This window comes from Passer domesticus, chromosome 21, assembly GCF_036417665.1.
Source record: "Passer domesticus isolate bPasDom1 chromosome 21, bPasDom1.hap1, whole genome shotgun sequence".
Taxonomy (NCBI): Eukaryota; Metazoa; Chordata; class Aves; order Passeriformes; family Passeridae; genus Passer; species Passer domesticus.
Genome location: NC_087494.1, coordinates 6,628,205 through 6,653,054, shown reverse-complemented (window position 1 = coordinate 6,653,054; position 24,850 = coordinate 6,628,205). Strand labels below are relative to the sequence as shown.

General features: G+C 51.0%; 1 protein-coding gene across 1 annotated transcript in view; it reads right to left on the bottom strand.

The window, feature by feature from the left end:
• LOC135284517 (zinc finger protein 271-like) overlaps nt 1-20,477 on the bottom strand; it is a 523,404-nt gene extending 502,927 nt beyond the window's left edge. Inside the window, exons 1-2 of the mRNA XM_064396070.1 lie at nt 20,281-20,477; nt 18,420-19,619 (exon numbers count right to left, since the gene is read on the bottom strand). Of these exons, the coding sequence (XP_064252140.1) occupies nt 18,420-19,575 (1,156 nt within the window). The 5' untranslated portion in view covers nt 19,576-19,619; nt 20,281-20,477. The remainder of the gene's footprint in view (nt 1-18,419; nt 19,620-20,280) is intronic.
• Nucleotides 20,478-24,850: the final 4,373 nt, after the last annotated feature.

Here is a 24,850-nt window from a genome sequence, read left to right as displayed (position 1 = left end):
GCGGTTGTTGCTGGACCTTTTCTGGAGCCACCTGCAGTCCATGTGCATTTAAAGCATCGAGCAACTGAGGCTGAATTCTCAGCAGCTCATCCTGGGTGGGCGCAGCCACCAAAATGTCGTCCATACAATGATACAGACGTGCACCAGGAAACCGCTCACGAACTCCAGACAAGGCACAGGCCACATACCACTGGCACATGGCCGGAGAATTGCGCATGCCCTGAGGAAGGGTCCTCCATTGATACCTCTGTGCTGGCTCAGCGTTGTTAATTGCTGGCACTGAGAAGGCAAATTTCGGTTTGTCATTGGGATGCAAAGGAATCGTGAAGAAACAATCCTTCAGATCCACAATGAGGACCGGCCAATCGGCAGGGAGCATGGCAGGCGATGGCATGCCCGCCTGCAATGTTCCCATGCCTTCCATCACAGCATTGACCTTTCGGAGGTCTTGCAACAACCTCCATTTCCCAGATTTCTTCTTGATGCAAAAGACAGGAGTGTTCCAGGGACTGGTAGAAGGCTCCAAATGACCCTGGTCCAACTGCTCCTGCACCAGATTCCGAAGGGCGACCAATTTATCTCGAGGGAGGGGCCACTGGTTTTCCCAAACAGGTTTGTCCACCAACCACCGTATAGGAGGCGTAGGACAGTCCGCGCCCTTCATCGCAGTGGCCCCCATCAAAAACCCGTCCCGATGCACACCCCCCACGCTGACAGAACATCCCTCCCCCAGAGGTTAACAGGAGTAGAAGTAATATGCGGCCTGATCCAGGCCGTCTGTCCCTCTGGGTTCGTGACCAGCATGGGCTGCTGGCTCACGTAACACTGCGCCGTTCCCCCCAGCCCCCTGACAGGCGTCTCCACCGGATCCAGGGGCCAGTCTGGAGGCCAGGCAGCAAGAGAGAGAACCGTGATGTCAGCGCCGCTGTCAAGAAGCCCATGAAGGCGAGTCTCCACCGGCGTCACACCAGGAATGGACAGGGCACACATCATCTCAGGACGTTCCTTGGTCAGGACAGCAGTCCAGTGCACTTGAGGCGGCCCAGTGGATCCGAAGCCGCCAGCTCCACGCGACCGGTCCACTGCCCTGCAAACAGAGGACTTAAAGGGCACAAGTTGAGCAAGTCGTGTCCCTTTCGGGATCGTGACCGGTGGGGTGGGTGTGGAAACCATGGCACAAATCTGCCCTGTAAAGTCTGCATCAATGAGCCCCAGATGCACAACGATGCCCTGAAGGGTGGCACTAGACCTCCCCATCAGGAGAGCACTCATGCCCCCACCCAAGGGACCAAAGGCATCTAGGGGAACCTTGTGTACTTCACAAGATTCTAACACGACTGTTGCTGCTGTGCAGACGTCTACACCCGCTGAGCCGTGGGTGCCGGCTGCAAGCCGGCTGAGCAAACCTCCATCGGCTCCGGGGTCTGGAGAGAAGCTTGTGTCTGAGCGCGTCTCCCCTTCGCGCTTCGCTTCCCGTTTCCCGAGCCCGGCAGTGCCTGGCCATTAGCATGAACCGTTGCCTTGCAGACATTTGTCATATGGTTCGGTCTTCCACACCGACCACACAGAAACATAGGAATCTTTTCCTTCTGTTCTTTCTTCCCCCGTTTCTTGCTGCCCTGAGCATTCCCCTGCTGCTTCTGCCAGCCCTGTGGCGCTGCCCAGGCCGGCTGCGCAGCAGTAACCCAGGCAGCCATCTTCTGAACAGGGGGACCTATGACCGAACAGGCCTCTGTCATTTGCGAGACAGTAGCCCCACCAGGAAGAGCGTCTATGACTCTCTTACAGTCTGCCGTACAGTTGCTCCTCGCTAGGTCCGCAATCACAGCCTCTCTTGTCAGCGGATTTGTCAGCTGCCTCTCCACTGAGGCAGCCAGCCTCCCCACGAATGTCATGAAAGGCTCATCAGCCTTCTGGACAATGGTTGCAAATGGTTGCCTTGGAGCAGCCATTTCTACGGTCTGAACCACTGCCGACATGCCTAGTGCTTGACACTGCTCAAGCACGGAGGGAGAGAAGCCAGCCTGTCCCTGAGGCTCAGTGTAATTGCCTGTACCCATCAGCATGTCAACGTCAGCCACTCTCCTGGGATCCTGCAGCCCCAGTGTGGCATTATGCTGTGCTGTAGTGGCTGCCAAGCGAGCCCACTTGGTCTCAAAGACGCCAAATTGCGTCTTTGAGATCAAAAAGAGCACGCGCAACGTCACGGACATCGGCAGGCGTGCGCACCTCAGGAGAAATCATGCGAAGCATGTGCATGACTTCAGAAGAGCCCAGACCGTGTCGAGCAACTGTCTCACGGAGTTTTGTCTTTGTCTTGAAGGGCAGAGGCTCATAAGTGTTATGAGCAAGACCCCTGATCACAGGAAAAGCCTGGGGGCCTTCTGGCAAGGCCGCAATACCTGCCGTGTCCTGTTCCGTGGGCCCCACGGGAACAAGAGCAACTGCCTGACTGCGAGGCACTGCGACAGCACTCGACCCCGCATCCCCCGCAGCACCAGCAGAGCCAGAGGAGCCCTCTCCGTGATCCTGCAGACGCTGCGAGGAGACAGGCTCACGCATCTCATCAGCCGTAGCTCCGACTTCCCCCCAGAATCGTCTGGGATCCTTCGGACGCACGGTCACCTGGCACGGGGGAAGAGTCCACACACCCAGCAGGGAGGATCTGCGACCCCGGGAGAACACCGGTCTCCCGCTGGCCGCGTCAGCAGTCGCGCTAAAGGTGAACACCCCAGCGCCCTGGCGCGCCGCAGCCCCCGCGGAAGGCGGGGACTGTGGGGCCGAACCAGCTTCTCCCCCGGCAGCGCCGTCCGCCACGGCACCGGCAGAGGGCGCCGCAGTGGACGCAGGCGCCGGCACAGACCGCAAACCCGACGCGGAGCCACCCGTCTCCCGCGCAGGGGAGGGACGGGACACAGGGAGAGATGCGGCTCGCGGAGCCACGTCAGCGCGGGGCGGCACAAGGGAGGTTGGCACAGCCCCTAGCAGCACCCGCCCCATCTCACGGGAGGCCGCAGCCGACTCCGCCTCCGCTGAACAAAGCGAGGCAGCATGCCGCCCACCATGATGGGACGAGATCGAGCACCGACCAACGCCCCGCCTCCGGCAGCCTCCACCGCCTGCGCATGCCCGGTGGGCTGCTCAGGCTCAGAAACAGGAGAAACTGTCCCCCCGCGAGACGGGCCCGAATCTGAAGCGGGTGAACCTGCTTCCGCCGGCTCCAGGGAATATGTTGTGGACTTACCACAATGCGAACAGAGCATTGTCACCGAATCAGACCCGAACAAAACCAGACACTGACCCAGGGGCCCCTCATCGCCCCCGAGCGCCGGGAAGGCACAAGGGGACGACGGCCGCCCCTCCACTCCGCGGTTCGGGGCAGGGTGAGTCAGTCGAGCTGCCTCCCCGGGACCCCCAGAAACCCGCGGGACTCCGCCCCCCGGCTGATCACTCTGGAACCGAGGGGTGAGAGACCGATCCTCCTCCGAGGACCAACCACCACCCTCGGAGGTGGAATCGTCCCCCAGCTCCCCCCACTGGGAGGCGGGGGAAGCCTCTGCGTCGCTCAAAACCTCAGATTCCCCTTCGTCCCCATCCGAGACGGACAGGTCTCTCTGGGAACCTTGAGAGCTGCAAGGTTCAGACCCCCATACAGCCTGACCAAATATCTCCCATGTTTCCACCATCAATCCCACGCTGACAGGACCACCAGCAACCATCTCACGCACGAGGTGGTCACCCACGCGAGACCACACCTTCGGACAGAACGCCCCCCCAGGGCCGGAAAAGAGTCCCTGCTGTTTAGCCCAGTAATACAGTCTTTCGAAATCACTCCAGGGCACGGAGATCTTTTTGGCCTCCAGGAACCGTCTCCACGCACCCAACGCACCAAACGCACTCATGATACCCACAGGGGTGCCGCTATCACAGGACAGCAGACCAAGCTCCCAGCAGGGAAGGGGCAACCGGCACAATCTCACCCGACAGCCCGAACTCTCTGCCTCCAGCCTAGGCTGCAGTACACTTCGGCGGTCACCAGATATCGCTACAGGACACAAGACAACACGACGCAGACACGCTGCTGCTCTCAGGCAGGGAAAAGAGAGAGTTTATTTTCTGACTCCTACATTTATAGAATTCCAAAGGTGACAGAGGATTGGAGGGTGAAAGTGCGACCTCTCCAGGGACACTGGACAAACCAACAGTCCATCAAATTTCTCCTCCTCCATAAAAGAATGCAAAACAATAAGTTGTTTACAGAAAGTGTGTGAGAAAGTTTCATACAAGAATGCAAACATCAGAAGGCTTAGAAAATCATAAAAAATCAGGGCGACACATCCCTTCATGGAATCACAGACTCATGGAATCATTCAGGTTGGGAAAGCTGTGTGAGACCATGGAGTCCCAGCTGTGCCCGATGCCCACCTTGTCCCTGAGGCGACTCCGGCATTTCGGGGTCTCCCTGGCCCCGGCTGCCGTGGGTGCCCAAGACAGAGAAGTCCAATTCAGCACGACCTGTCCGGGCCCCTCAGGCAGGCCCCAGAGCTGCAGGCAGTCTTAGCAAGCTCAGCTCTTTAGTGAGATCAGCTCTTTAGTGATTCTCAGCTCATTTGTGATTTCAGCTCTTGGCTTGCTGAGTGCCTTTGGCAGATGCTGGGAGAGAGAGGAGAAGGCTGTGTGAGGTTCCACAGAGATGTCTTTATTGATGTCTTCTGAGAAGGTCTCAGGGACAGCTCTTCTGCAGAACAGGGCAGAAGTAGGGCTTTATACAGGGTACAGGAGTTTTAGAAACAGTCCAATAGTAAGGGTAGAAGCAAAAGTGACCTATGGGCTTACAGAGAGATAAGCAATGGTCCAAGGGTGGAAGAGGGGCTTCTTAGGTCCAGTCATCATGACCCGGCATTTCCTGTCTTAGGCTGCTGAATGCCAGGGAGGCAGTGCAGGCCCTGTGCCTGCCACAACTCCGCTTTCTGTATTTAGAAAAAAAGGCATTCCCTACAGTTCTTTTAAAGCAATGGAAAAGGCTTGAGAACATAGCTAATACAATGACAATTACAAGGAAAATCCACAACATTCCCTTAACCAAAGATGCAACCCATCCTGTACATCCCCACTGACTGAAAAGGTCATTGACCCAGTCTGGGTTGTTTTCTACTTTTCAGTCCTTCACAAGTTCCTTCAGTTTTGGGATGTTGGTGTGGATGGATTCCGAGAGTGAAGAGAGATTGAAGCAGCACATCCCTTCCAAGTCTTCGCAGCCGTGTCCGTGGGCAAGCAGCAGGAAGTCAATTGCTGCTCAGTTTTGGAGTGGTGCATTTCTTGTGGTTTCTTCTTCCTTTAAGAGATCGCTCAGGGCAGCCAATGTAGCACTGGCTTGCTTACTGAGCCAGCACCCAGGGTGAGTCATTTCACCAAGGGCTTTAGCTGCAGCTACCCATGGTTGAAATAGCGAGACAGCAATCCTTTTTGGTTTGTTCCAATCATATAAGTTGGGATTGCAATTTTCATCAAATTCTGTGTAGGATCTTTTATGGCATTTTCATTCACTTTCTTTTTTTCAGTTATGAAGCAAGGTATTATTTGATGTGAGGGTAGAAAGTTTTCCAAGCGTACAGGGACCTCCCTGTAGCCATGAGGGGATCCCAGCCCATACTCAGTCACCACAGATGAGAAATGTTCCCTTGGGTAGTACTTTGGGATGGAGAGATGACACAGAGATCACATGAGCAGTGTAATTACACCAATCAGGAGGGTTATAGGCTTTGTTAATTGGTGATGTGTCTTTTCCGTATCTGGTTTTGTTCTGGTCAATTTCTGGCCAATTATTCTTTGGGCATCTAAAGTAAAATTTGACACAGTATGTTGCCTTGGAGGACCCCATCAGGTCCAATTCTTGGGGTTCCTCGAGAGCACTGGGCAGCATTTTTGTCCACTGGTCCCAGGTATCCACCAGGTTGGGTCTCTTACCTGTGGTGAGGAGGAGCTCTGAGTTATAGATGGGCCAGTCATCGGCTGCGAAGGGACTTCCTACCAGACATGTGGACAGTGGGTTATCCATGCTTCCCATGGATAAGCACATGTTATCCTGTTTGAATGTCCTTGCTGAGGTTACCCAGACATTGTGGCCAGGCTGTGGGCTGATCCAGGTGATGGCACACGGTACGGTGAGGAACATCCAGGCAGCAGTGAGGACAGCACCAACGGAGACATTTTTCATCTCTGGACAGGAATGGGGCTTCTGATAGGGAATATAAGCAAAATTTGTTATCTTGATGGTGGGATGGGAGGGTTAGGGTTTTCTCCTTTGTTCCTTTCCTCTGTTCCTTCCCCTCCCCTTTTTTCTTTTTCTTTTTTTTTTTTTTTTTCTTTTTCCATAAGCTAAGGATGGGGGGGGGATATAAGGTTAGTGGTTTTTGATAAGAGTTGAGAAATGGAAATAATAGGGTTTTTTAGGGTAAAAAAGAGTAATAACATATAACTCAGAGAACAATTTTGTGTTCAGGCTGTGTCTGGCTTATGGCTTGATGCAGCAGAATGTTGTTCAGCTTTCTGTTTTGTCTGCTGTCCTGTGATGGGATGGTCTTTTCTTCTGTATGTGGACATTCGGCGATGTCTTCATCTCCAGGCAGAACTGGTCTGGTTTTGAGGAGGTCTTGTGTTTGACTCTGGGGAATTCTTGTCAGTGTTTGTGGGAGTGGCTTTTGCAGTGCCTAGATATGGTTTTATGTTTTTTTCCTGGGTACCATCTTGGAGCAGATGGGAGTAGAACACAGGCATCCCCTCTTCCCCAGGTAATCAACTGGAAAGGCCCAGAAATTTGATGTGTTTCTGGGTCCTTCACTAGCACAGGTGGTTTCTCAGTGAGCTTTGCTTGGGTGGTATTTCAGAAGTGGCAAAGTATTGGGGGGGTCAGGCTCTGATGTTGTACAGTTCAGGAAGTTGATGACATAGAGAGCCTTGCAAAGTCTTTCCACTGGAGATTTGATTTTTGTTTCTCTTTGCTGCTGACTGAGGACTCTTTTGAGGGTTTGATGTGTCCTTTCCACAATGCATTGTCCTGTGGGATTTGCAGGTATGCCTTTCTTGTGTTCTATTCCCCACTCACTGAAGAACTCTTTTAACTTACAATAGGTACAGGCAGGTCCATTGCAGAGAGTATTCATACAGAAAGTATTTCTACTGCCTGGCTAGCAAAGAGAGGGCACGGACTTTTACAAGGAGTGCATAACCCAGGCCTGAAGCCAACAGACAGTCCTAGAAATGTCCTTGGACCAGAGATAAGAGGAAGTTGGACAGTTACACAATGGCAGCAGACTAAGCTAGCTAGACACCAGGAGATACCAGTAAAACCACAAGGCAGCAATTACACAAGATAGCAGCAGACCACAGGACAGAAAGAATGTAGAACCAAGAAAAGCATGAGCAGCTGGTTTACACCAATCATAGCATGGGTCAGGGCGCCTGGACAGTCCCTTTTAACCAATAATATGTACGCTTGAGCCACATGGACAGATAACAATGCTATATAAGAGCCTATCAATTTCCTATCAATAAATCAAACAAGATGCATACCTCGTATCGAGTCGTGTCTTGATTCCAGACCCCTTATCTCTTCATATCATTACGGTGGGGCATGCTGTCCTGAGACAGACACAACCCTGTCCTATATATACAAGCAAACTTGTCTAATTGCCTGAATGTGTTTCAAAGTGGCAAATGCTTTGGTCTGTGTCCAAACATGTGTCTTGATCACTTTCTAATGTCCCCTCACATATGTACCCCAGTTGCTTCCTCATAGAACAGGGCTCTAGGTTGATGGTCTGCCACTCTCCTCTAATTTCTCGTACCCACGTTCTATGTTCAGAAGAATACAACACAGTCCCTTCATGGTTTAGTCCCAGAGGAACTATTGGGTGAATTAAGCTCACTGATGCATTACGTATTGTTGAAACAAAGGCTGTTACTTTACTAGTCATAGGGTTTTAAGTGAAGTTGGCCAAAGTCCACCAAGTTCCCTTTCCATATGGATGCACTATCCCAAACAATTTTGTGGAGTTCAGCAGGGAATATTCCCTCTCTGCCCTCCCTGATGATGCAGCAGCCACTGACTGCATCCCTAGTTGTGCTTGAGTACACCCAAGAGCTAGTGAGACGTTTTCACTGGCTGTGCCTAATGCATTAATTATTACCTCATGGTCCTGTTCTTCAGTGTTCTTCCTTTCTGGCAATACTTTGGAGAACTTCCAGTGGTTGTCACCTAGTGCTAGCAGGGAGGATTGTAAAGGTTGCTGTAATTTAACTAAGTCACTCCCCACTGTGGTTAATTTATTCATCAACACTTCTGAATCTATGGTGTTTAGCACTCCCAGTCCAGTCCCTAGCAGCCCAGTGAGATCTCTTTTACTCCTAAAGTTAGGGGACATTAATTTTTGAAGCCAAGTGGTCCAGTCCATGAAAGGATTTCTGAGAAATAGGGCACACTCTAGTCGGATGTCCAGGTAAAGCATTTACCTGTATTCCCATTTCTACTCGCTTCAGAGACCATTCTGGATTAACCAGCAGTCTCTGAATTCCTGTTTTCTTCATAGCATACGGCCCAATTCTAGTAATCACAGGAACTATAAGCTGCTCTTCTGCTTCTGGATAACTGGCCTTTGGGTAGGAACAGCTTTCTTTTGCATTGGTGGGGTAGTTCTTCTCTTGTTCTTATGGTATTCAGTAAAGTCAAGATCATACTCTCTTATTGCAGACCCTTCTGTTTTTAGGGCACTTACTCAAACATTTGTCACAGCATTCAGAGCTAATCCAAATGAGTTTCATAGGCGGATGGTAAGCCTCATGGAACCCACCTTGCACAAATGCATAGTTACATCCCCAAACATTTCTCCCTTCCCACAAACCTGCATTTGTGACCTTCAGGATCTCATTTAGGGCCCTACGAGAGTGGGGATCACAGGCCCTCCCTTGGCACCGGTACATCCCAGTTACGTTGTACCTGCGTGGTATCGCACTGGCTCCTGTCACAACCATGGCAATGGCTATAATAGTTACCACCTTCTCCATCATGTCCACGATTTCTCCAAGTCCATTTATTCCCTATTCCGGGTGAGCTTCAGCTTCAGTTCTTTGTCGCCTGGTGTCACTTTCCAGACTTCCTCAGGGGCTTTCTTCACTCGGCAGTGATGAATCCAGGCCTGCTGTTCTTTGATCTTGATTGCAGCAAAGGTAGTGAGGAGCACCTGGAATGGTCCTTCCCACTGCGGTTCCAGAGTCTTTTCTGCCAAAGACTTAACATATCTATAATCCCCAGGTTGTACATCATGTCCTGGTCCTTCCAATTCTCTGTTTTGAGCTCCAGCCACATATTTTGCAGTTCCGCTCAGTTGTTTCTTCAGGGCTACCATATACTTGTGTACAGTTTCCTCCCCTGCTTGTGTAGGTGTGGCTCCTTCTTGAACTGCATATGGTCTCCCATATAATATTTCAAAGGGCTCAATTTTTCTCTTGTCCTTGGTTTTGTCCAAATTGGCAATAATGCTAATGGTAGAGCCTGGGGCCAAGGCAGGTTAGCCTCTTGTCTCAATCTCACAATTTGTTGCTTAATCAAATGATTCATCTTTTCCACTTGGCCACTCGATTGAGGATGATATGGGGTATGCAGCTCCCAGTCTATCCCCAGCTGGTGGCTAATTTGCTGCACAATTTTGGAAACAAAATGCGGCCCTCTGTCTGAGGATATGGTGGCTGGAACCCCAAACCTCGGGATTATTTCTTGCAACAGTGCTTTGGTTACCTCTCGTGCTTTAGCTGTCCTAGTGGGGAAAGCTTCTGGCCAACCTGAAAAGGTATCAGGCAATACCAAGAGGTAACAATATTCCCCCTTCATGGGTAATTCTGTGAAATTGATTTGCCACTATTGCCCAGGTCCACAACCTTTCCCAATTTGTCCAACTTTAGGCTTTGGGATGTTTTTAGGATTAGTTCAGAGGCAAAGACTACACTGACGAGTTACCTGTGTTACTGTGCCCTGGAGTTTCCTGGCCATAATTTTTCCTTTCAAATGGCTGTACAGGGCATCTACTCCCCAGTGTGTTCTTTCATGTTCTTTTTGCACTGATGACCACAGCAAATAGGAAGGCGCTACAAGTTTCCCTTCCTCTGTTACAGCCCATCCTTCTTGATTATAATTTGCTTTTTCTGCCTTAAGAAATTTCTTATCCTTTTTATTGTACACTGGCTTACCTTCAATAGAAATTTTTCCATCTGGGATCAATGTTGCCTCCACTGTCTCCTCAAATACCTCACCTTTGGCTGCGTCTTTTGCTTCTCTGTCCACCAGCATGTTCCCTTCTTCCAATTCAGAGCTCACTTTTTGCTGTGCCTTAATGTGCATGACGGCTGCCTTCTCAGGTAGTTGTACTGCACCTAGTAGTCTCAGTATCTCTTGTGCATGTTTAATATTCTTCCCTTGCGAATTCAACAGTCCTCTCTCTCTCCAAATGGCTCCATGTGAATGAACCACCCCAAACATGTACCTTGAGTCTGTGTAGATGTTAACCTCTTTTCCTTTTGCCAGCTCTAAGGCTCAAGTTAAGATTATTATTTCAGCCTTCTGTGCAGAGGTGTTTGCTGGTGAAGGTCCAGACTCTATTACCTCTCTGCTTGTGGTAACCGCATATCCAGGGTGCCTTTTTCCACTGATGACATAGCTGCTTCCATCAGTGAACCAGGTCTCAGCATCTGCAAGTGGGGTGTCCTTCAGATCCAGGCAGCTGGAGAAAGTGGCTTCAGTGGTCTCCAGACAGTCATGGATCACTGCTTCTCCCATAACCCAATTGAGGAAGGAAGCTGAATTCACAATGTGAGTTACCACAATTTCAACATCATCTTGTTCTACTAGTATAGCTTGGTACTTCAGAAACCTCTGTGGGGAGAGCCAATGTCCCCCTTTTGCCTCAACGACTGCAGACACCGTGTGGGATACCAGCACAGTCATTTTCTGGCCCAGGGTGAATTTGTGTGCTTCCTGGATGTTCACTGCCACTGCTGCAACAGCTCTGAGACACTCTGGCCATCCTTTAGCTGCCGTGTCCAGCTGTTTGGAGAGATAGGCCATTGCTCCCTGGTATGGGCCTAAGTTCTCTGCTAATATTCCCAGGGCAATCCCTTGTTTTTCATGGGAAAACAGGAAAAATGGTTTACTCACGTCTGGAAGTCCTAGAGCCAAAGCTGACATGAGGGCCTTCTTTAGATGGTCAGAGGCTTGGGTTGCTTCTTTTGTCCACTGAAGATCTCTGCTCCCTTCCGTGATCAGGGCATATAGAGGTTTAACAAGTAACCCATAGTTAGAAATCCATAGCCTGCACCACCCTGTCATGCCTAAAAAGGTTCTCAGCTCCTTCAGTGTCTGAGGTCTTGGGGTCTGGCATATTGCTTCTTTGCCATCCTGCCCCAAGGTCCTTTGACCAGCACTCACCTCATAACCCAGGTAAATGACTGTTTGCCTCACCGTCTGGACTTTCTTCTGGGATACTCCATACCCCTGCAGGCCCAAACAGTTTAGGAGGCTTACCGTCTAGTGCACACGTGTCCCCTGGGTCTGGGTGGCTATTAGGAGGTCATCCACGTACTGGAGCAACTGCCCTTCTCCTGGTGGAGGTTCCCAAGACTCTAAATCCTTGGCAAGTTGCTCCCCAGATACAGTGGGGAGTTCTTGTACCCCTGTGCTAATACACACCATGTGAGCTGCTTCCTCCATCCAGTTTTGGGGTTCTCCCAATCGAATGCAAAAATTTTCTGGCTGGCTTCATGGAGAGGGAGGCAAAAGAAAGCATGGTTCAAATCTAAAATGGTAAACCAGGTTAGTTCAGGTGTTAAACGAGTTACCAAGGTATAAGGGTTAGCAACTACTGGATACAAGTCTTCAGTTACTTTGTGAACAGCCCTTAGGTCTTGTACTAACCTGTATGACCCATCAGGCTTCTTTACTGGCAAAATAGGGGTATTGAAATCAGACTGACACTCTCTTAACAGTCCTATTTGCAAAAGGTTTTCTATGATTGGGCTAATTCCTTCTCTGTCTTCCTTCTTTAGGGGGTATTTTTTAACCCTTACTGGTCATTCCCCTTCCTTGAGCTTAATTTGTATGGCCAATGCATTCTTTGCTCTCCCTGGTATATTAGAAGCCCATACCCCAGGGAACACTTGATCCATTATATTATTGAAGGTTTTCTCTTCTTCACTTACAATTTCAATTTCTTTCATTATTAACATTAGGCTTAACAGCTCCACATATTGTTGGTCCTTTACCTCCAAACTAATTTCTCCATTTTTCAATATTATTTTTGCATCCAGCTGCTCTAGCAGATCCCTGCCCAAAAGTGCAGATGGAGCATTAGGCATATATAAAACTGATGAATCCCCCATTGCTTTCCCAATTTATACTTTAATGGTTTACAGAAATATGCTCTTTCAGATTGACCAGTAGCCCCCTTTACCATAACATAATCATTTGTTAGAGCTACTAGGGCCTTATTCAACACTGACAATGTTGCCCCTGTCTCCACTACAAATTCCACTTTATTTTCCTTGTTCCCCAGTTTAACTACAACCAGAGGGTCCCCTAGGGTAGGGCCCTCAGGTCCTCCTCAGTCCTCCTTCACATGAGCAACCACCCTTTCCCCCCACCCCCAATCGCATTTTCTCTGTTCATCACCCCTTCTTCATTCTGGGCACTGGTTTTTCCAGTGTCCAAATTTCTTGCAAATTGCACATTGATCTTTTCCCAGTCGGGGTGGTCCTTGTCTTGGCAGGTCTTGCTCACTTTTCTCCTTTTCTCCCTCCCTTACTTCTGCTACTAATTTCTTCATCCCTGGTTTATATCCTCCCTCCCGATTACAAAACACTCTCCATGCTTCATCCAATAGAGTCTCCAAGTCTTGGCTATTTGGGCTCTGGATCTTCTGAAGTTTCCACCTGATATCTCCTGTGGATTGTCCTAAAAATAAATTTATTAGTTGTTGTATTCCTTCATCCAATCCAGAGTCCAGGGTGGTATATCACCGCATCGCATCCCACAGGTGATCCAAAAATTCCGAAGGTGTTTGAGAGGGACCTTGTTTAACAGCATATAAGGCTGACCAATTTATGGTTGTAGGAATTGCTCGTTCTAGTCCTTTCACTATAAAGTCTTGGTATCTCTTAAGTTGTGCCCATTCATCGGGTTCATTGGGAACCCACATCGGATCCTGAAGGGGAAATACATCTTTGATATCCTCTCATGCTGGTGCACAAGCATCTTCAGCTAAATCCTTGGCTATCTTCAAAACCAACTGCTTCTCTGTTTCTGTTAAGGCATCAAGTAGTAACTGCATGTCTGCCCAATCAAGTAAATGCTGCTTAACCATAAACTTTACCCTTTTAGCAACCCCTATTGGGTCATTCCCATAACCCTTAGCAGTCTTTTCCCAAGCCTCCAAATCCATTGAGAAAAAGGGGATCTTAATCATCCTCGGTTCCCCGTTACAGGTTATAGCCTGCCTTAAGGCTGCTTGTATGACTCCTTTAGTTTGCTTTCTAGTTGTTTGTGGGGGTGGGTTCAGTCTGGTTTGCCTTCTGGTCCTTGATGCTATTGGACCTTGCAGGGAAGGCTCAGGACTTGGTTCAGATTCATCCCATTCCCTATCACTACTAGGCAACAGTGGGTAAAGCCTCCATGGTTCCCTTAATTCAGGAGTTGGTGGGGAAACCCCTCCCTCAATTACTGTTTTTCCCAGAGCAGATGAACCAGAAGATAAGTTAGGGGAGGCTAACGTTGGTGAGGGTTCCAATTTTACTCGTTCCTCTACCCTGCCTCCTTCCTGGTTTCTAGGGGGTGGTAAAAGTGCCTCTACTGTCTCTTGTTCTAAGATCTCTGTTGGATGGAGCACGTGCTACAACACTGTTTCAGCTTTTCCCTGTTAGCTTTATTATCCTTTTCAAGAGGATCCAATACCAGTGGATCAGATGGAGGCTTAATCCCACAATCCCTTTGCCACTCAGGGTGATTTCAAAGGCTGAAAAACATATCAGCATAAGTCACCTCTTGCCACTTCTGTTCCCGCCTAAGGAAAAGCATGAACTGTAACACAGTCTAATAGTCCAGTGTACCATTTGCTGGCCACTTCACTCCTCCATCAAGTCTCTAGATTGGCCACCACTACGTGGAAAGTTTGACAAGTTCCCTTTTAGTTTCACTGCCACCATAGCCCACCAGCTCTTTCCAGTGTGTTAAAATACACCCTAAAGGGCTTCCTCAGGGAATCTCTTTGCTCTCATTTGCCCCCATGTTTAGGATCCTCTTTTTCACAATGTCTTTTCATCTTATCCCAGTTCTTAAGTTTCACTTGGTATTCCCTTGGTACACATACTGGCCACACTCAATTCTAAGAATTTCCACTGCTTTCTTTAAGGTTCCTGAAACCCCGTTTTCCAACAACTCAAATATTTTACTGCTATCCCATACCTCTCGACCAGTTCCCAATAAAATTCGTATAGTTATCTGGGCAGTCTTTTGTTCCTTTATATAACAGAGAGACAAATTCCAGTGTTAGGTATTAACCACCTGTACCCTTGCCAGACCCACGAGTCCTGACAGACTGCACACCGAAACACAATCCACAGATCACAGCAGCAATCTTTCCTTGGGCAGGGGAATACCCCTGAACCAGGTTCTCGATTCCTGTGCCTCCTGTTCCTGCTCATATAGTTGTGCTAGCAAACAAAAGGGATAAAACAGCTTGTTAATTAATTTTCTTCTTTCCTCTAAAAAAATAAAGGGTTAGCAGTCCTTGAAAGGTAGAGCTCAGAGCAGCAGCTGTTAGAGAAAGAACTTGTAGTTCTACAAACAAGGAGTGGAAAACTCCTTTTGATTCAATCTAATGAAACCACACCATGTAGTTAGGTACTCCGCCCAAGTTGCAGGTTACTAATAATTTATTAAATCAGGTCCTCTGTTAAGCTTTGCTCCGGGTATATTACTATTAAAATACATTAAAAAATTGTAAGCAACTTTTCATACACTGTAGACAGTGAGCAGCTGAAAGCAAAGCGTATCTCTTGTCATGATGTAACCAACGGACAGATGGAAACCTTGCAAAGTATCAGTCGAGTTTTGGCAGAAAGTTGACCACTCCACGCTGCACCAAGAGCTGTGTGAATCACTACTATAACCCATTCCAAAGCTTTTTGGACTGCTAACCAAATTTCTCTCACCCTTTGATTGAAAATGTTACAGAAAATGGAGTTCAGCTGCGTATCTGGGCACCACAGAAGTCTCTCGGCTACCTCTGCCAGCACTAGTTCTGGACTCTCTGTTTTCTGCATACAACCAAAGCCGCTAAACTGAATTGCTCTTTTCTTGCAGAGACCTGACTCCTAACACTAATAGTTTAGGCTCACAAAAAAGAAACAGAGAGCGGTTTTTCACGACTCCAAGCACACTCAACAAAAGTTTTAACAGGGTCCTGCTGAAAATCACGCAAACTTTGGCTAGAGCACAGCACAAATCCCTCCACAAGAATTGGGGGGTGGGTGAGTAAACCATCAGCAGTTTAAAATATTACCACACACAAAAGTGTCAGTGTCCCTCTGCAAGCAGGCAGGGATTTCAAAGATCTTTTACAACTTTAAGCTTACAAAACTCCCAAAAACACTTACAAATGTTAATTACACAGGCCATATCACTCAAATGATAATGCTTACAATACAAACTCCCACAAACCACAACAAATACGGTGCATCTACAACCTAAACACACAAAATCAATAACCATGAAACAAACACAGATCCGATTACAATACACACACACACACACACACACACACACAACACTGGGGGCACAACCAGGATTGTCTGCCACCCACAATGGGACCCTTCGCGTCCCAAAAATTCGGACTAACCACCCAAATGATGAGTCACTGAGGTGCACCTTTAAACTACAAACTGAAACCAGAGCCACCCCTGCTCCAATCCCAATTCACAACACCACAGCCATTGTCTCCACTACGAGACACGGACTACCAGAGCCCTGGTCCCCACTGCGGGACACGGGTTAACAGACCACTGAGGCGGGACGTCTCCCGCGTCCTATTAACTGCTGATATCATAAGGTACCTTTCCCTAAAGAGAAACATCCCTTTTGTCCGTGGTTCCAGCAGGTCCTGGTCTTTCCCCAGGTAGGCAGCAGGTTCACAGGATCCCCCTTCCCAGAAATTCCTGGGTGGGCGCCCAGAGGGGTCCCGGACCCCCACTGGCCCCACGGCCAGAGACTGCAGTATGTCCTGCTGCAGTCACCAAAGTGATTTATTAAAAAAATATGGATATTGATCTAGCACCGATATCCAACTGTGACAGACAAAAACTCTCTAAACAGTTTAAAGCTAGAAAGTGTATGTTTATTGCAATGCCGGGCGGTGTGTGGGATAGCTCCCAAATACACACTGCAATTTACAGGTGATTACAGAGTCCTGTCATCCATACAACTACTGAATCCCCAAAATACAAACACATATTCATAATTTTGGTACATCCCATTCCCCGTTTCATATGCTAATTAGTTCAAAATCTATTAAGCATGCGTACTTTGTTCTTTGAAATGGATCGGGGTCCCTTTCATGGGGAGCATCCCAAAATGAGGAAGTAAATGAAGTCTTCCTCATTCTGACCTTTCTACCTTTACAATGCAAATATGACAAATGAACCCTTGGTAGAACTCCCATTCTCTGTCTTCAATTGGTTTCAGAACACAGGAGGCCCACAATTGTCTTATGTTCCTAAAAGCTATCTGTCAGTTTCTATATTCTTCATTATAAACCCAGCTAACCAAACACTGTGCTGACAAGCAAGCCGTTATTAGTTAATTACTAACTCTTAACTTCATCAAGGCCTACCTATTTATTTTAATTAACTCCAATAAAGCTTATCTCTAACTAAAATCTTAGCTCCTCTAAAATGTCTAAATTCCTTAAATTTATGTTTCAAACCTGGCCTCTTGCCATGATGCTCTTGGGTCTTCCTCTTTAAGATGGGGGTCCCACAAGGTGTGGCCATCAGGGGGTGACTTACGGGGTGCCAGTCGTGCTGTCCTGTCTTGGTTTGGAAAGCCAGGTGTCTGCTAAGGAAGGCAGGAACCTCCCCTGAAATGGAAACAGTAAACCCCCTCCCTCTGAATTGTTATAATTCTGACTTAAGGGGCTCTCAGGCAAAGCTATGGAAATATGAGTTCCTTGTTAGGAAAAATTAAAAATATAAATGCAATAGCACAAACAGAAAAAAAAAAACAAACCACTGACAAAGTCAGAATACAACCTGACACCCTGTGGGTCAGGGTGTTGGCAGCAGTCCCATTGAATGGTGGCTGCAGCACTCCTGCAGTGACAGGTGTGGCTCTGTTGGAGCAGGGATCCTGGAGAAGGGTGGAGTTTTCCTGTGAAGGTGCAGTGGTGGTGTAGAAGGGCCTGGTCTTCCTCTGGCAATCCAGTGGGAAAAGGCTGCTGCAATGTTCCAAACTCAGGAAGAAATGCTTGGCTCCTCCCACTGGGCAGAGCATCTCCCAGTGGCATGATGTCATTTTATCAGCCATGCAGTGACACTCACTGGCCCATTAACAGAAGGTAATTAATAATTATTGACAGAAGCTATCTCCTGGAGGGAGGATTGGTTGTGGAAGAGATAAACTGCCCAATGAACAGAAGATAAGTGACCCACCTCTGCAGATGGCAAACAGAACACACACTTAGCTTGCAATCCAGGACATGTCCTCACTGGCTGCCCCCATTCTCCAGAGTTCATGGTGTCCAGGGAGGCTGCAGCTGCCGGTGCCAGGAACAAACGAGGCGGGTCTTGGTTTCAGAAAGCTCCAGAATCCATTTCTTAAACCCAAAAGACAGGGCAAATGCAGGGCCAGGGGGATTTTATAGGGTATCCCAGGGGTGGAGTAAGGGCTTGGGTGAAGGGAGGAGTTCTTAGCAACACAAGAGGGGTGAGATCAAATTCCTGCCTCTTAGCAACAGGGGCACTCCACACAGAATGTGTCCCCAAATCCTAAATTGCCCCTCAAACACCTCTGAAATGGTGGGACTATAGACATTTTTAATCAGTTTCTTTCATTTAAGCCAGTCTGGGCTGTTTTTAAGGGATAAAGATGAATCAGAAGAAAATCAAGGCCAAACCAAAAGGAGAAGCACCCAGGTGTGTTCCCACCATGGATCACAGGGAATGTGGGTCACCAGGGCTGTGCCCAGCGTGGGTCCTGCAGTGGGGGATGGAGCTGGAGCAGCGCACGAAGCTCTTCCCGCACTCGGGGCACTCGCAGGGCTTCCCTCACCGGTGCCTCCGTTGGTGTTGGGTCAAGTGAGAGCTGCTGGAGAAGCTCTTCCCACACTGGGGACACTCGTAGGGCCTCTCCCCCGTGTGGATGCGCCGGTGCCTGATGAGGGTGGAGTTGTGCCTGAATCCCTTCCCACAGTCGGGGCAGCAGAAGGGCCTCTCCTCTGTGTGAATCCGATAGTGCTGCAGGAGATCAGAGCTAATCCGAAACCCTTTCCCACACTCAGAACACTCGTAGGGCCTCTCTCCAGTGTGGATCTTTTTGTGCAAAATCAGATTGGCGCGATGTCTGAAGCTCTTCCCACACTCCCCACACTCGTAGGGCCGTTCCCCAGTGTGGATCCTCTGGTGCTGGATCAGGGTGGAGCTGTGCCTGAAGCTCTTCCCACATTCCTCACACTCGTGGGGCCTCTCCCCAGTGTGGATGCGTCGGTGCCTGACAAGATGGGAGTTCCGCCTGAAGCCCTGCCCGCAGTCGGGGCAGCGGAAGGGCCTCTCCTCTGTGTGCGTGCGCAGGTGCTTGAGGAGATCAGAGCTGGTCTGAAACCTCTTCCTGCACTGATCACACTCGTAGGGCCGTTCCCCAGTGTGAGTCCTGTGGTGCCTGATCAGGTTGGAGCTCCTGCTGAAGCTCTTCCCACATACCCCACACTTGTAGGGCCGTTCCCCAGTGTGGATCACTTGGTGCTGGATCAGGTTGGAGCTACACCTAAAGCTCTTCCCACATTCCCCACACTCATGGGGCAATTCCCCAGTGTGGACAACCTGGTGCCTGATCAGGCTGAAGCTGCAGGTGAAGCTCTTCCCACACTCCCCACACTCGTAGGGTCGTTCCCCAGTGTGGCTCCTCTGGTGGATGATCAGCTTGGAGCTCCACCTGAACCTCTTCCCACACTCCTCGCACGTGTGGGGCTTCTCCCCATCAGGAACCTCATCATGGACCACCAGCTCCGAGCGCTGGCTCAATCTCCGGCCGCCTTCCCGGCCCAGGCTGGCTCTTTCCCCCTCACATCCCCGCCATCTGCGTTTGCAGCCCCTCCTCGTGCGGCATCTCCGAGGCTTTTCCTCCCCGTTGGGTTCCTGCGCCGTGGAGCTGCTCAAAACAGCCTCTGCCACGAGGTTCTGCTGTGCTGGGCTGGGAGATGGAGCAGGAGAGAGGAAGGAAGGGGCACTGACTTCCTCCTCACCTGCCTCAGTGTCCTGGGGCATCTTCCTCTTTTTCACAGCCTCCCTGGGGTTGGCAAAGGGAAATCCTGGTTTGAGGAAAACAAGGGATGAGCACGTTGAGTTTGAAGGTCCCTCTGCCCAAGTCCATTTCTACAAGTCACCAGCAACCTAGGCTGAAGAAAAACCTCCCAAACACAAAGATTCAGTGCTGAAAAACCCTCCCCAGGAGTTCCCCATGCCAGTCCCTCCCCTCTGGTGTTCGGGGTTCCCCCTCTCCCAGCTGCTGGGGTCACGCTTGCATTGGGGGTCCCCCTTCTCCTCGGTGCCCGCCCTCCCCAGCCTGCTGGCAGTCCCAGCAATCCCAAAAGCTGCCCCCTCTTCGCTCTGCCTATTCAGGGGTGCCGGGGCTTTTCGGGCTCCCTTTTGGGCTCCCTTCTCCCCTCATGCTCTGCTCTGGGCTGCAGGGGCTCCAAGGAGTCCCCCCTGCCCCTCTCCAGCCTCTGCAGGCTCCCGCCAATGGCGGCGCTCCCCCCTCTCTGGGCTCCCCACTTTAGGCTCCTGGGGGACACAGGGCTCTGCTCCTCCAGGCTGCCTCTGCCGCCAGCCGCCACCGCCACCCCCCGATGTCCCCCCAAGGGGCCTTTTCCGCTCAGCCTTGCACTTCTTCATTCTCCAAACATCCCCCCAAAACATCCCAGCCCAGAGACCCCCCGGAATATCGGAGCCAAGCTCCCCCTCCCCGCTCACCTGCGCGATGCGGGGCGATGATCCCACAGGTGGGGGTTGCGAATGCACGGAGGGCTCCACCGCGTGCTTCCTGCTGCTCAGCCTTGATCCGCCTCTGTCCCTCCTCTTCCTGCCCCTTCTCCTATTCCATCCCCCCGCCTCCTCCTAACCCTTCTCCTCCCTAACCACACCTCCTTCTCCTTCTCTGGCTGCTCTCTCTCCGCCTTCCCCCTCCTCTTCCATCTCCCCTCCCACCCTCCTCCTCCCTAATCCCGCCTCCTCCTCCTCCTTCATCCCTTCCCTTCCCTCCCTCCTCCTCCTCCCCCAGCAGCAGCGACGCCCTCGCTGCCCCGTTCCCGGAGCCCTCGCAGCCCGCGGCAGGAGCGGGGCTGGAGCCGGCACAGCTCGGCACGGGCAGCGCGGGGCTCTCGGCTGCTCCCGGCCGCTGCGGAGAAGGGGGGAAGCCGGCCCGGGCAAAAGGAGAGGCAAACTGGGACAACTGGGGGCCCCACATCCAAACTGGGCCCTGCTGGGGAGCCTGCCTGGGCACTGCCAGCCCTTGGGGCTCCTCTCGGCACATCCGGGAGGGGGGAACGCACAGAGGGCTGCGGGATCCCAGCGCTGGCAGCACTGCCAGGGACTGGGCTCTGCTGGGATCATACTGGGAGTGACTGGGACTGTACTGGATTTGTTCTGGGATCATACTGGAATCATACTTGGACTGCAGTGGCTTTGTACTGATACCATTCTGGGATCATACTGGGAGTGAGCAGGAGCCTGCAGAGGCAATTGAGACCATGTTAGGGGCAAATGGGATCTACTGGGAGTGACTGGGATTATGCTGAGGGTGACTGGGAGCAGCTGGGAGCAACTGAATCATGACAGGAGCAACTGGGAGTGGCTGGCTGCATGCTGGGAGTGACTGGAATCAACTGGGCTTCTACTGGGATCAACTGGGATCATGCTGGAGGTGACTGGGATCATCCTGGCACTGAGTGCCACTGCACTGAGGCTGACTGGGAGTGCTTGGCAGCAAATGGGATCATACTGGGGAATAATGGGAGGGACTGGGAACATGCTGGAGGGAATTGGGATACACTGGGAGATACTGGGAGTGACTGGAACAAAAGGGAGGGTGAAAGAGAGCAACTGGAACCATGTGGAGCACAACTGGTTCATACTGGCAGGGACTGGGAGCACACTGGGCTCATCTCTTGATCATACTGGGAGGGACTGGACTAATACTGGGAGAATCTGAGAGCGACTGGGAACACACCCTGCACATCATCCCCCATACTGGGCCTGACTGGGAGCAACTGGGATTATACTGGGACCACACTGGGAGGGCTGGCATGTGACTGGGATCCAACTGGAGCTTACTGGGATCATATTGGGATTGAAAGGGAGTGACTGGGATCACACTTTGGGCTACTGGGAGCACCTGAGAGAAACTGGGATCATGCTGCAAGCAAACTGGAGGAACTGGGCAGGACTGGATGCATGCTGGAGGCACCTGGGATATTCTGGGCATGACTGGGGGATCACACTGGGAGAACTGACACCTTCCTGGGGCCACTGGCAGCGCCTGGGAATGACTGCAGACATGCTGGGACAAGGTGGGAAATGTTGGGGGGTTTTGTGGATTTTGGGGAGTTTGGATTTTGGGGGTTTTATTGGCGCTTTTGGGGGGTGTTTTTCTAGGGGTGTTTATTGAATTTTTTTTTTTTTTGTATTTTGGGAGGTTTTACTGGGATTTTCCTGGGGTTTTTTTGGGATTCTCAGAAATTCTGGGAGTTTTATTGGGATTTCTATGAGATTTTGAGGCATTTCACTGGAATTGTGGGGGCTTTTAGTGGGATTCATTGGGGATTTGGTATTTTTCAGAATTTTTGTGGGATTTTTGGGGTTTTGTCGGTTTTTTGGGTGTTGCCATGATTTCTTTGGGTCTTGGGGGGAGATTTTGTGGACTTTTTATGATTTAGGGGACATTTTTGGGGGATTTGCAGGGTTTCATTGGGATTTTGGGGGTTATTGAAATTTCAAAAGATTTTGTGGTCTTTTATTGGGATTCTAGGGTGTTCCAATGGGATTTTGTGAGATTTATTTCAGATTTCATGAGTTTTATTGGGACTTTTGGGGCTTTTAAGGAGATTTTGATGCCTCTCAGCCCTTCCGCAAACCCTGGGACAACCCCAAAGGCCCCAGACCCCCAAATCCCCCCCAAATTCCACTAAAAATCCCAAATTCCTCAAGAAATTACAGTAGGATCCTCCAAAACCCCAGAGAATCCCTCAAAATCCCAGTGAAACCCAACAAAACTCAAAAAAGTTTCACTAAACCCTCTCAAATACCAACCCGCCCAAGCCCCAACAAAATCTCCCAAAATCCAAAACTCCCCAAATCCACAAAACCCCCAAAATCCCATAACCTCCTGAAACACAATAATTCTCTCCAAACCCTCTATAATTCCCCCTAAACTTCCATCAAAACCCTCCAAAGCTCTAAAAAAGCCCTCCCAAAATCCCCAAAAACCCTCCCAAAAATGCTCCCCAAAATTCCCCCAGACTCACTGGGGCCGTCCTGGGTCAGGGGCACCGGCCGGTGGAACAGGAGCCACCTCAGGGGCCCTCGGAGCTCTGTGGGGAGGGGGCACCATGGGAGACCCCCAAACACGGGAGTGGGGGGGGGCCTGGGAACCCCCAGGATCCCCAAATCTCCCCCGGGAACCCCAAATCCCCCTGAAAAGCCCCCAAGGTTGGCCCAGGACCACCCTGGAACCCCAAAGTCCCCCCAGCACCCCCAGGACCCCCCTCGAGACCCCTCTCAGGACCCCTCCCCACTCCCCAGATCCCCCCACAGTGCCCCAGGACCCCTCCCCAGAGCCTCCCTGACACCTCACGATCCCCCAGCCAAGACCCCTCCCCACACCCCCGGAACCCTCCCCAAAGCCCCCCCGGACCCTCCCACGCCCCCCCGATCCCCTCTCAGCCCCTCCCGGCCCTGTCCCGGCCGCCTCAGCAGCTCCCGGAGCGCTCCGGCCGCTCCCAGCGCCGCCCCCGCTCTCTGCAGCGCCCGGCACCGGCACCGCCGCTGCGGCTCGCCTCTGATTGGCTGCAGCGGCGCGGGGAGGCGGGCGCTGCTGAGGGGAGCCGCGCCCTCATTGGTTGGTTTGGGGCGGGGCGCGCCGCTATTGGCTGGGGAGCCCGTGCACGCGGCGGAGGCGGGAGATTCAGAGGCGAGCGCGGCTGAGGAGGGCGCTGAGGGGAAACTGGGGGGGTTTGGGGCGGTCTGAGGAGAAATTGGGGATTTTGGGGAGATTGACGGGAAATAGAGGGGTGTGCGGTGGGTTTGGGGGGCGTGAGGGGGTCAGAGGGGGCTTTGGTGGGTCTGAGGGGGCTTTAGGGATCTTTGGGGGCAGCTTGAGAGGGTCTGGAGTGTTCTCAGGTGGGTTTAGGGGGATTTGAGGGGAATTGGGAGGGTCTGAAGGGATTTTGGGGGGTTGTGAGAGGAGCTGGGGGGCTCTGGTGGGTTCTGAGGTGCATCTGGGGGGATTTAGCGGAGTGTGAGCGGATTTCCCAGGGTTTGGGGGGGATTGAGGGGGATTTGGGGCAGTCTGATGGATTTGAGGGGGGTCTCAGGTGGGTCTGGCGTCAATTTTGTGGGGAACTTGGGGGTCTGAGGGTCCCGGGAAAGTTTTGGGGGTCCAGGGTGATCCTGAGCCAAACTTGGGGGGGTTTGGGGCCCCCGGAGGGGTCCCGGGGGGTCCCAGGCCCCCCCTGAACCGGGGTCTGGGGGTTTCGGGGCGAGGGGGCACAACAGGGGCTCCACCCCCCCCTCCCGTGTTTGGGGGGTCTCCCATGGTGCCCCCTCCCCACAGAGCTCCGAGGGCCCCTGAGGTGGCTCCTGTTCCACCAGCCGGTGCCCCTGATCCAGGACGGCCCCAGAGAGTCTGGGAGGATTTTGGGGGGCTTTTTTTGTGATTTTGGAGCAATTTTGATGAATTTTAGGAGGGTTTTTGGGGATTATCTTGGGGTTTCTTTAGGGCTTTATTGGGTATTTGATGGAAGTTTAGGGGGAATTATAGAGGTTTTGGAGAGAATTATTGGGTTTCGGGGGGTTATGGGATATTGGGAGTTTTGTGGATTTGGGGAGTTTTGGATTTTGGGGGATTTTATTTGGGTTGGGGGGTTGATTTTTGAGGGGGTTTAGTGAAATTTTGGGGAGTTTTTATGAGTTTTGTTGGGTTTCACTGGGATTTTGTGGGATTCTCTGGGGTTTTGGAGGATCTTATTGTAATTTCTTGAGGAATTTGGGATTTTTAGTGGAATTTGTGGGGGATTTGGGGGTCTGGGCCCTTTGGGGTTGTCCCAGGGTTTGCGGAAGGGCTGAGAGGCATCAAAATCTCCTTAAAAGCCCCAAAAGTCCCAATAAAACTCATGAAATCCGAAATAAATATCGCAAAGTCCCATTAGAGCACCATAGAATCCCAATAAAAGACCATTAAATCTTTTGAAATCCCAATAACCCCCAAAATCCTGATGAAACCCCACAAATCCCCCAAAAATGTCCCCTAAAAAATCTTGCAAAATCT